We start from the raw sequence: 11,253 nt of genomic DNA, 5'->3' as shown, positions 1-11,253 counted from the left end.
AATAATTAATTTTTAAAAAATAATAATGAAAATAAAAATAAAAACCAAAAATAAATAAAAGCAACTGCAAACTGACCAAATTTAATACAAATAATCTCCTTCAAAATATTTTTAAATATTAAAGATTCCGTGAAAAGATATTCACTAGAATTATCATGGTTGTCTATGGGCAAGAGGGTGAAGTATTTACTTTTCACTGTATATTCTTTTGGGGAGAGGAATATAGTTTCATACATGGAATGAAAGATAAAGAAACGGAGGGAGGAAAGAAAGAAATCGGAGCATGTGGATCATAACAGAGGAAACAATTCATCCTCTATTCACAGGAACAAGAACCTTAAAAATGTTTTAAAACACAATTAACATGGTTTTTATAACAGGAAAAGGCTAGAGAAATGACATCAGGTCAGGTACTCAGTGACAACACTGCTTCTCAACCAGGCATCCAGGACTTATTGCTATACTTTATAAACTGGCAAATGGTTTATTTTAGTAAAAAAAAAAAAATTGTAGCTTGGCAAATTGTGTAATTTATTATAAATTTCTTTAGTTATAAAACTTGGAGGATTGTTGTCAAGATTACAGTTACTACATACAAAATGCTTGCCTTGCCTCATTCATCTTTATATCCTCAGAATTTAGAAACAGAGCCTGGCACATGTAGTAGTTATTCAGTCAAAAGTTGTTGGTCTATGAATCTTGTTAGCTCTCCCCACATACATCATACAAAATTGAAGAAGAAAATGCAGAAAAAATAAAGCCCTGGATTTAAAGATTTACCAAGTATAAATACAAGATATAGATCCCAGGAGAGAAACATTTTCTTTAGAAACAGACTCCATGCTGAAGTTCTAACACCTTGGGCATAAAAAAATAGAAAACCCTGGAATCTGGAGTCAGGTCAATGCTAAGTAAATTAAAGAAGAATAAATACTCTCTCACAAATATGAGCTGGTTTAATAGCTAAATGATATTACCAAGTTAACATGTTAATAACGCCCTTTGGCTCTTTGAAGACACATAAAAATCAGAAAGGTTCGAAAACAAATTCTTTATTGGCCTATCACAGTTTGGTCATAGAAAAACTGCTTTCTATAACTACAGTAAGAAAAGAGCTAGAAGCACAGGCTTAACAGTTAAAAAGGTTACCCAAGAAAGTGGTGTCATAAGAAGATAGAGAAGGGAAAATTAGAATGTTGCAGATATTTTAAGAATGCACTTAAAGTGTCTGGCAAATAATTTTTTAAAAATCTTTAAAAAGCATTAATATGAGCAAGACTGGAAGACCAAAGAGAAAAAATAAATAAAAAGGCTAAGAGACATGGTAGAGTCTGGTGTTTTCAACTTATAGTTCAACACATGTTTATTAAATTCCAAATAAAAATATGAGGACGCAAAAGACTTACTACATATACTAGGTCTCAAAAGTTTTGTTATGAAATTTTAAACTGGTATAGCTAATCACTACCTGGCATCCTCTCCTTTAATGCAGTGGTCCCTAATCTTTTTGGCACCAGGGACTGGTGGTCCTATGAGAATCTAATGACTAATGATCTGAGGTGGAGCTGAGGCGGTGATGCTGGGGAGCGGCTGCAAATACAGATGAAGCTTTGTTTGCTCACTGGCCACTGCTCACCTCCTGCTGTGTGGCCCAGTTCCTAAGAGGCCAGGGACCAGAACCAGTCCAAGCCTGGGGTTAGGGACCCCTGCTTTAATGGGAGGAGGGAATAAAAAAACAAATGGGAGAGGGTAAGAGAAGACAAAAGACTCTCTATATTTTTAAATATTCTTTTGATTATAATACATGAATACACTACAGAATAAAGACCAAAAAAAAGCAATTTTATTATCCTGACACAACTATTCTCGACATCTCATTATAGTTTCTGCTGAACTTCTTTCCAATGCATGCAGTTTTTATGTATAAATTTGGATATATTGAACTTGGTAACTTTTTTAATATGACTGGTTTCTGTATAATCTTTATAATCCCACATAACACATCACAAAATAAATAGGGAAAGGTTCTATAAATGCAACATTTTGAAGCAAAATACCTAATCATCACTGGAGGCTATTCAAGGTTCTTTCAGCTTTAATAGCAGCCACTTATTCAATATTATCTCATACAACTTAAACTCCTGTTATGTATATTTACGCCAAATAAACTCTTAATTATATACTAATTTGTTCCAACTATTTCATGACTTTTCTTTCTACATAACTACCAGTTTTGAGGGTAGAATGATGTACTATGCAAGTTAACCAAATAACATTTTACCATAAACAACATTTTACCTAAGTGTCAAACAGTATAGAGTCTAAAAATGAACAGGCACCCAAAAGCAACTCAAAGTACTCACCAACTTAAACACATAGTTCTATTTCTTTAATCCCCAATATTCAGGTCATGGTCATAATTAACATCAAAATTTCCAACTATCTTTGTTCGTCAACTTGTTTTTCTGACATTGTTTCAGTATTTCTTGGCTATAAGAAAATAACTTTAAAAGCCCTATATATATATATTAAAAAAAAAAAAAAGAAAAATAAACCAGAAATAACCATCTCTTTATAACTCCATTGGACAATGCACCACTTAGAAGGTCTTTACAGTGAATGGAATTAGTCTAGTGCCAACATACAAGTCTGAACAAGGTCTAAGAAGTTTGCTTCAATATATGGCTTTCTAGACTGACTTAATTTCCATGATCTACTCCAAATGGCTAAGAAGGAACATGGTCATCTTAGTGACACTTCAAGAAATGAGCTTTCTTATGTTCATGAGGATTCCCGACTTGTACCTCCAAAGATAAACAATATGTAACAGTGGTTTCTGAGGTACGTAAGTTGAGGATATAACAGGTTTGCCAAGTCATCTACTTCTCAATTAGGTCATGAAAGAAATGAAAAAGATGCCATGATACAAGGTATCACCTAACACTACTCTTATGCATTTGAAGCCACGATTCCTTTCTATTGGACATCTCTGATCACTCCCTCACCCTCTATTTATTTATCATCCTTTCAATACTCAACTCCACATAAATTTTTATAAAATTGAAGCAATCAAGCTATCTCAGCAAATATATTGAAATTTCCCTCTTATTTACATATTTTCACTTAGTCTGTGCTACTAATGCCTAAAACAAAAACTCCAAACATACTCAACAAGGAAAAAAAACTAATAAAATCAACTCAATTATCCATACTAAGAAAAGAACAACAAGGCATACTCCAAAAGTAATTTAGAAAGAAAAGTGTTTATTTTTGGTAGCAGATTCACTTTCCTAATTATGTTTTACTTAAGTCAATATTCTTAAGCATATACCAGCTGTGGTAAGAGAAAGGAGGAGCCCAAATGAACACAAAAGACAAAAGACAAACAAGCTAGGATAAAACACGGACTGCTCACGATCTTAAGAACTTGCAGCAACATGTACCTAAGCAAATAATGCCTACCCTTAACCTACTCACTTTTAGTTGCCAATTAATTCCTAAATATTCCAAAATAATTTTTTTTAAATCAGTATTTAAGAACCACTACTTGACACTCTGAAGATGAAAAGTATAATCAACTCATCAGTTTCAAGCAGTCCTTAAGAAGGAATCGTGGACTCATTTGAAAATCAGATGAAAAATGCAATAATCAATTTTACATACAACCTAGTTGGGGAGTAATGGCTAAAAAAATGTATCTATGAATCATCCCAGAAAGGTTAAAAACATCAGGCTCAAAAGGTTCCAAAGAAATAAAGTCAAAAGTAAACTTGATATATACAATGGTTAAACATCAAGGCTGTAGCAACCACATGAAGCTTGTTCAACCATAATGTATTCAATCTGCATGAAGTCTCTATTGTCCTTACCATATTGTCCCAAATTTTTCCAGAGCCTCCACAAGGTCTGCTTCCACCACAGATTCACAGAGTCCTCGAACATGAACAACCGGTGAAACAGAAACTTTATGATGACTTCCACCTGCCTCCTAGAAAGAGAAAATAATTTCGAGTTAAAAACATTAAAAGTCTAATTGTGTCTTTTAGTAAATTCAACTCTGCCTTAAAAAGGAAACATTAAAAAAAAACAAAAAAAAAAACAAAAAAAAAACTCCAAACCAAGTTGCAATTCACAAGTTGGCAAAAGGACCTAAGAGTAAAATCACCAATTAAATTCTTGGCATGAAAAAGAAACAAACTCAAAGATACAGAGAACATTTTGACGATTGCCAGATGGGAGGGGGGTTATGGGGGAGGATGAAAAAGGGGAAGCAATTAAGTACAAATTAGAAGTTAAAAAATAATCATGGGAATGTAAAGTATAACAAAGGATACAGTCAATAATATTGTAATAACTATGTATGTGATATTAGATGGGTACTAGATTTATCCAGGTGATCACTTTGTAAATTGTATAAATGTCTAATCACTATGCTGTACATCTAAAACTAATATAATATTATAGGACAACTGTAATCTTAAAAAAAATTATTTAAAAAAGTAAAAATAAATGCTTAGCATGAAAATTTTGATTTCTCAAAAGGGAGAATTCTCTCTCAATAAGGACTAGAAATTCTCCCTTTTAAGAAATCAAAATTTTCATGCTAATTTTTCAAATTAGTCTCCTCTCAGAGAAATGAATTACAGGACCAACTTTAAAATCTCTCAAAAGATGTAATTTTAATACATGATTATTTAATATAGTTCCTAAATGGAACAGATAGAGGCTCGAGTCTTTTAAAAGTTCAATGATGTTAAATGTAATTAATATGATACTTAGAAGATCTGATTATCTTAAACTCAAGGCTGAAAATATACCCCACACCCCTTGGATTTCTCCTTAATCCCACTCAATAAATCTGTCATTCACGAATTTACCTACCTTGATTATTTCTCTTCTCTATCTTTATGTCCTTTTCTTGAACTTAACAATTTCTCCTTTCTGTAGTTTATTTTTAAAGAAAAAAAAAACCCTAAGGTTGTTTCCAAATATAAAACTAATATATTAAAGATATCTTTTCAAACTATATTTTCAACCCATTTCCCCCCCCCCAAAATCCCATCACTTTTCTTCAACCAATATTTTCTACCTGTACTATACACTGGTGATAAGAAATCTGAAATTACCTGTAGAGCTTCTTTTATCTGCCTCAAAATTACCTCTTTGAAGCATCATGTTATGCATCTGATTCCTAAGTTGGTGAACAAATCAGTATTGTTTACCCCATCCATATATATTAATATGTTGATCGTGTCTTCTCCAGCTTAATGTATTTTTTAAATACTTTCTCATACAGAAGTCCAAATTATTTCTACTTCAAATATTTAGTTATCTAGGCTCTCTCCTGATCTATTTATATCTATTACTTATCAGACTAATTAATAATCTATTAATTATCAAACAATGTTTGATAATTAATGTTTGTCTGATACCCAGCAAATGAAAGTATGCCTACCATTTATGTATATATTTTTTCTTTTTTATTACTCAATCTTTTCTTTAGATAAACTGGGTCAACTATAATGAAGGCATTATTCAGTCGCCACTACAGGCTACAGACCAGTCTAGTCATAACCATTCCAAACTCTCCACCCCTCAAAGGCTATCTCAAAGACAAACTCTAATAATACCAACCTTAAATGCTAATTTTGGCTATTGGAGACCAGATTGAAGACCAGGCTCTATTAAAGAGAAGGACATATCAGAGAGTATAAATGAAGTTTCTATTTGAGAGGAATGAGCAGGGCCCCTTAACATCTCTTCACACAGAAAAGTAACAATTTAACTGCAAACTCACAAAGGCCAGACACTATGTCCTTAGGCTTTTTTGTTCTCCCAACATCTCAATGCACATGTGCTGAAAGGCTACTGAACAATCTTTTCTGCTCTCCTATGACAGACCACTCCCAAATTCAATAATCTGCCCCAGAACACCAACACACACACACTCACTTCATGTAGGCCAAGTAATTATCTAGCCTCTCCTTATACACTTTCAATGACAGGAAACATACTACCTAGACAATCCATTATATTTTTAGAAAATTCTTCATAATATGCATCTATATCTGTCTCCCTGCAGTTTCCTATCCAAAATGGCCTCTGGAGTCACACCAGTGTTTGAATCTTTGGACACTACAGGCTCAGTGATCTTCAGCTACTTAATCTTACTGAGCCTGTATCATTATTTAAAAAAAGAAAAGAACAAAATCCTTATCATGCAAGATTACAATAAATAAAATATAAAATGACTAGCAGAGCTAGACGTAGTTACCAAACAAAGGTTCAATATATGTTAGTTGGCACCCCCAACCTTTACTTGTATTTCCCTCTTCTACACAATTACCTTCCAATTACTTGTAATGATTTCTTAAATCACACCTAAGTCTACCCTGCAAGATAAACATCCCCTGAATTCTTCTGTCATTTCTCATGATGTGATTTTTAAGTGCCTTCTCCATTCTGGTAATCTTTCCCTGGATACACTAGAATTTATCAATATCGTACCAAGAAATGAGCAAAATATTTCCAGATATTTAGATCATCATCTCTGACTTCAGAGACTTCACACAGACCAAGAACAAACTAGTTTTAAGGGGCAGCTGCAAATATTTTTTAACTCGCACCATGCTTAGAGTTAACTACATTTTTTCCCACTAAATTAAATTAATCACATATCTTGGTTCTTTTTCTTTTTTTAAGAAACAATACAGCAGATTTAAAATATGCGAACCACTTTAATTTTCCTATCCAAAGTTTTAGGTATATTTGATCACATAACAGAGCAAAGATTAAAAAGAACAGCTATATGGTTCAAATAACATTTTTAAAAAAATAATCTTTATTTATTTTTGTTCACGTAATAGAAATATTTTTACCCAAAATCCCTTGCCCCTTCTTCCAGTTAAACACTCCAAAAAAAAAACAAAAAAAAACTCCATATTATACTGGTATTCTTAATCAGTCATTTCTTTCCAACTTCAGAGGTAGCACAGTGATTAGTTGGGGAAAGAGGAGATGAAAAATGGTTGATCAGAGGAGAAAATATAGGCACTAGGAAAGAGAGACTGTTCTCTTCATTTGCTAGTTATAAGACTGTAAGCATAGCTTTATCACTAGAGGAAACAGAGTGAAACGTGGAAAGAGACAGAATCAAGTCTCTATGACATCACCTAAACCCCTGGATCCAGTCATGCCTAAAACTAGTGCCATAACTTAGCTTTCCCTGTTACATGGACCAATGAATTTCCTAACCCTGCCCCCTTTTTGTTTTCCTTAAGTTCATCTCAGTTGTTGCTGTGGCTGCAACTGCAAGCTTTGAAAGTTATATTCAATTTCATAGAGAAAAAAAAAAACACTAAATGAAGTAGAATCACAGATTTATAGACATAGAGTTTTTGTTGTTTTTTTTTGTTTTTAACTGTTTTATCTCCATCACGGAGAACAGTACCTAGCACATGGCAGGACTCAAGTATTTTTAATGAGTTAAATATTTTTAATTAGATGATCACAGTGATCATCTAATCCAACCATCTTATATGACAGGTAGCAAACTGAGTTTCAGAGAGGTTAAATCAGAAAGTATGCTGGAAGCATAGCCAAGGCACCTGCTTTGGTTGGGCTTATGGCTCTATTAACAGCTGTTTTCATTTTATATACTAACACAAAGAAATAGTCACTTGTTAAAACCAAAAAATAGTAAAACCTACTACTTTTCATTTCTTTCCCAAAACTAGGCCTGAAAATCCTCACTCACCATAGCAGTTTGGCTAAAGAAGACATAGGACATTACTGGTAAAGAAGTCTCAAAGCTCTGGCACTTACCTCCAGGGCACATTCTTGAAATGTTTTATTCTCCAGAGTGCAGTTACTATGCTCACTGTCACAGTCTCTAAAAACTTCTCCTGTGGGGCTAAGCTAACAAAGTGACCTCATCCCATCGCCCATCCTCTATTCATCCAATAAACCATTAGAATATTCCTATCATCTCTGAAATTTAGATCATTAAAGTATAATAGTATATCTTAAATTCAAACTAGATTCTCTACATAATGTACATTCGTTTGTTTGGAAATCCTAGGATCTACATTTTTATCTTGGTATTTTGCCATCTTGCTATTCTACTTATTAAAAATTAAATAAATTTTCACCTCATCAGCAAACAAAACACTTTAACAATCTTTAATTTGTCTGTTTACTGACTAGCAGAATAAAAGAAAAATTTGAAAGTTTCCAAAGTACCTTAGTGCTCCATAAATTTTTATTGATAACAGTATTTATAAAAGCAGATCTTTCCTAGGTAAACTCCCAATTCAATTCCTTGATTTGTTTTACCAAAGGCAGTCGCAGTATTTGGAAGTCAAGCTGCTTTCTTAAAAGTTAGCAGATGCAGAAATTTACTATTAATATGATCCTGAGGGTCATGCCTACTAAACATAAGATGACTATTTACTCTGTAAGAATAAAGTAACTGTACAATACATAGCATGAACCTCCATAATCAAGCTTTCAACAATGAAGCCCAATGAATCTAAATCTCTTGGGGAGTTCCTGCTCTTTAAAATATGTGCAGAAGACACAAATATTAAAGGATGTCCTATTCCTATTTCTCATGTCCAAATTACTAACTCATTTCTCTTTGTTCCTTAAAACATATGACCATTCACAATGACCAATTCGTCTTTAAATTAGGAGCATTTTTAGAAACACTTTTTCTTAAATACATACTCACTTTCCTCACACTCACAGAAATAACTATGAAAAGCCAAACGATGTAAATCTTTGAAGTCTTACTTTGCACTTTATAAACTTCCAAGTAGAGGTGAAAAGACCGCCATCATTGTACCCAATCCGCACTTACTTTAACAGTTTGACCAAAGGTATTTCTTCTCTGGAGATGCTGAAGGACCAGTGAGGCTGAGCAGAACCCTTTTCAGTCAAATGAATTACCATATTTCTAGATGATGACGCACTAGATAGTAAACTATCCAGAAATTTTCTATTCTAATAGAATTTTATTATGTACAGCTTTCCATAGTTGCAATGATTTCAAGAGTACCAAAAATTACATGAAGAAAAACGTTAAAAAAAAAAAAAACCAGGAAAAATAAGCATTCATTAGATTTCACAATGCAATATTGGTTCTTTTACTGTTAAATAAAAGCAATTCACCCTCTTTTAAGAAACAGTAGTAAGTTAAACAAAAAAATTAGAATTTATAACTCAATCTGCATATATTAGTTCCTGCCTGGGTAATTTGAAAGTTGCATTACATTAATCACTGAACTACAAAGTCAGGTATGGAAGGCACGTAGTTCGACTTTCACATTTTACAGACTAAAATAACTCAGCATAGTAGTTAACTGGCTCTCCTAAAATCACATGGATTGTATGCTTGCTAGGACTTCTGACTTTCCCCAAGCCCTGCCCAGTGCTATTTTCACTGTTAGATACAATTCACTCCGGCTATATTAACTATATATTATTTTCTTCCCAACACCCTAAACCCTAGTTTAATGTTTGACCTGTTTTTTCTTAATTTTTATAAACGAATTAAAGTATCTTTCCGAGACACTTAATGGTAGACAATTCGTGATGCTGCAGGAAAACTCAAGCAAGACTTTTGACAAAAGAAATACACGGATCCAATGCAACTAAATATCCTGTTTCCAACTTCCACAATGGAAGTGGCTTTGAACTGAAACTTTTAAAGAAGAAATATGCTTCCTTTATTCACACTTCCAAGTTACATTTTGAATAATCCAAATAGCTAGGCACAAAAATAAAATAAAAAAAAAAGTAGTCTCTAACCATGAGAAAACTTTTAGAGAAAGTATTCTTTTTTAAAATGTGTTGCAACCTTATCCATCAACATTATCATAGCTGGAAACTCTAACATAACTTTGGGGACTACTTTTTGGAATTATTTACATAAAAACTCAACTAAAAGGCTTCTAATTTGTCTCTTATTAAAGGTGGAAAACATCTTAATCTAATAATAAAATATGTGTATAATTTCAAACATTTCCGGTAAAGTTTGCTTTTAAAGAAATCACATTAAAATGTTAAATGTTTAAAGAACATCTGTCATTAAGACAGCTTAATGCCCCCCAAAAAGGCTAAAACGTTTACTTTGTTCTTTTTTCTTACAGTCTCCAACCAAATGAAGCTGAGTTACTGTTTGCTATGGATAAAACAATTTCCACATTCCATCTAACATTTTGGATGAAACGAAAATCTAGGAACGTGTTTAATGCAGTCCTGAGTTCATTTCCTCCTTTCGTGGGGCAAATTTGGAATAAACTGTCAATGAACCGAAGTGGTTTTAACATTTGTTTTATTTGAAAGTAGGGATGCCCTCACACCTACCAAGACATTTTAAAAAAACAAAAACAAAAAAACGAAGAGCTAAAAACTGTACTGAGCAATAATCATAAAACTGGGCTGCAAAGCACGCACGCCATGCCTGACAAGAGTAAAAATTTTTTAATTAAACCTTCAAGAGAACTAGGGTGTGAGCCCGAGAGAGTAATTTGTCATTTAGTTAAGGGTCTGTCTGTTCAGGACCAAGGCGAAAAGAGTCCTCGGCGGAACCGACGCAACCATTCTGTAATCGTGACCAGCGCGCGGATGCTGCGGGCAGAGGCACTAAAGAGAGAGGGTCATCGCAACGCCCGCCAGCGGCCCGAAGAGTTAGACTAACAAAGAGCTAATAGCGCATTTCAGGGCCGGCAGCCGACCCACGCCGGGGCCTGCGGCCAGGCCAGGGCCGCATTCGCCATCAGGATGCGGAAAACAGGTAGGGCAGAGAATAGAAGCCCCAAAGAGAAGAACCAGCGCTTCCCGAGCCGGTCAGCGCAGCAGCAGAAGGAAACGAGGCAGGCGGGAGGCCCCGGCCGAGTCCCCGCCGCCGGGCCCTCCTTCCCGGGGAGACGCCAGACACACCAGACAGGGCGCCGCGCTTTGTTACCGGCTGTGAGAAGCTCCGGCCGCCGCCGCCGCCATCGCCTCCGCCCCGGGGCGTCGCTTCCCGGCGGTTCTCGCCTTCCTCGGCCGAGTAGTCGATCTCCCCCTCCTCGGTCTTGAGGCGCTTGGCCTGGCTCTCGTACTCGCGGTCCTCCTCGTACGTCTCCCTGGGGGAGGATGAGGAGGAGGACATGGCGGCGGCCGGAGGGACCGGCGGGCAGTCGGGTGGGGGTGGCGGCGTGGTGCGGGCCTCGGACGCCGCGGGTCGGTCCCGTCGGAGGCAGCGCC

At 35.3% G+C, this 11,253-nt stretch overlaps 1 protein-coding gene across 2 annotated transcripts in view; it reads right to left on the bottom strand.

The window, feature by feature from the left end:
* Window positions 1-11,253, bottom strand: part of HNRNPLL (heterogeneous nuclear ribonucleoprotein L like) — a 68,863-nt gene that overhangs the window by 20,806 nt on the left and 36,804 nt on the right. The window contains exons 1-2 of one of the 2 annotated variants that reach the window (XM_006909664.2): window positions 10,970-11,247; window positions 3,870-3,988 (exon numbers count right to left, since the gene is read on the bottom strand). In XM_006909664.2, coding sequence (XP_006909726.1) covers window positions 3,870-3,988; window positions 10,970-11,158 — 308 coding nt within the window. In that variant the 5' untranslated portion in view covers window positions 11,159-11,247. Of the gene's footprint in view, window positions 1-3,869; window positions 3,989-10,969; window positions 11,248-11,253 lie in introns of those variants that run through there. The other variant, XM_025045074.1, reaches the window with a different exon arrangement.

This window comes from Pteropus alecto, unplaced genomic scaffold, assembly GCF_000325575.1.
Source record: "Pteropus alecto unplaced genomic scaffold, ASM32557v1 scaffold131, whole genome shotgun sequence".
Classification (NCBI taxonomy): Eukaryota; Metazoa; Chordata; class Mammalia; order Chiroptera; family Pteropodidae; genus Pteropus; species Pteropus alecto.
The sequence above is the reverse complement of the archived record's forward strand: the minus strand, read 5'-3'. Positions and strand labels throughout refer to the sequence as shown.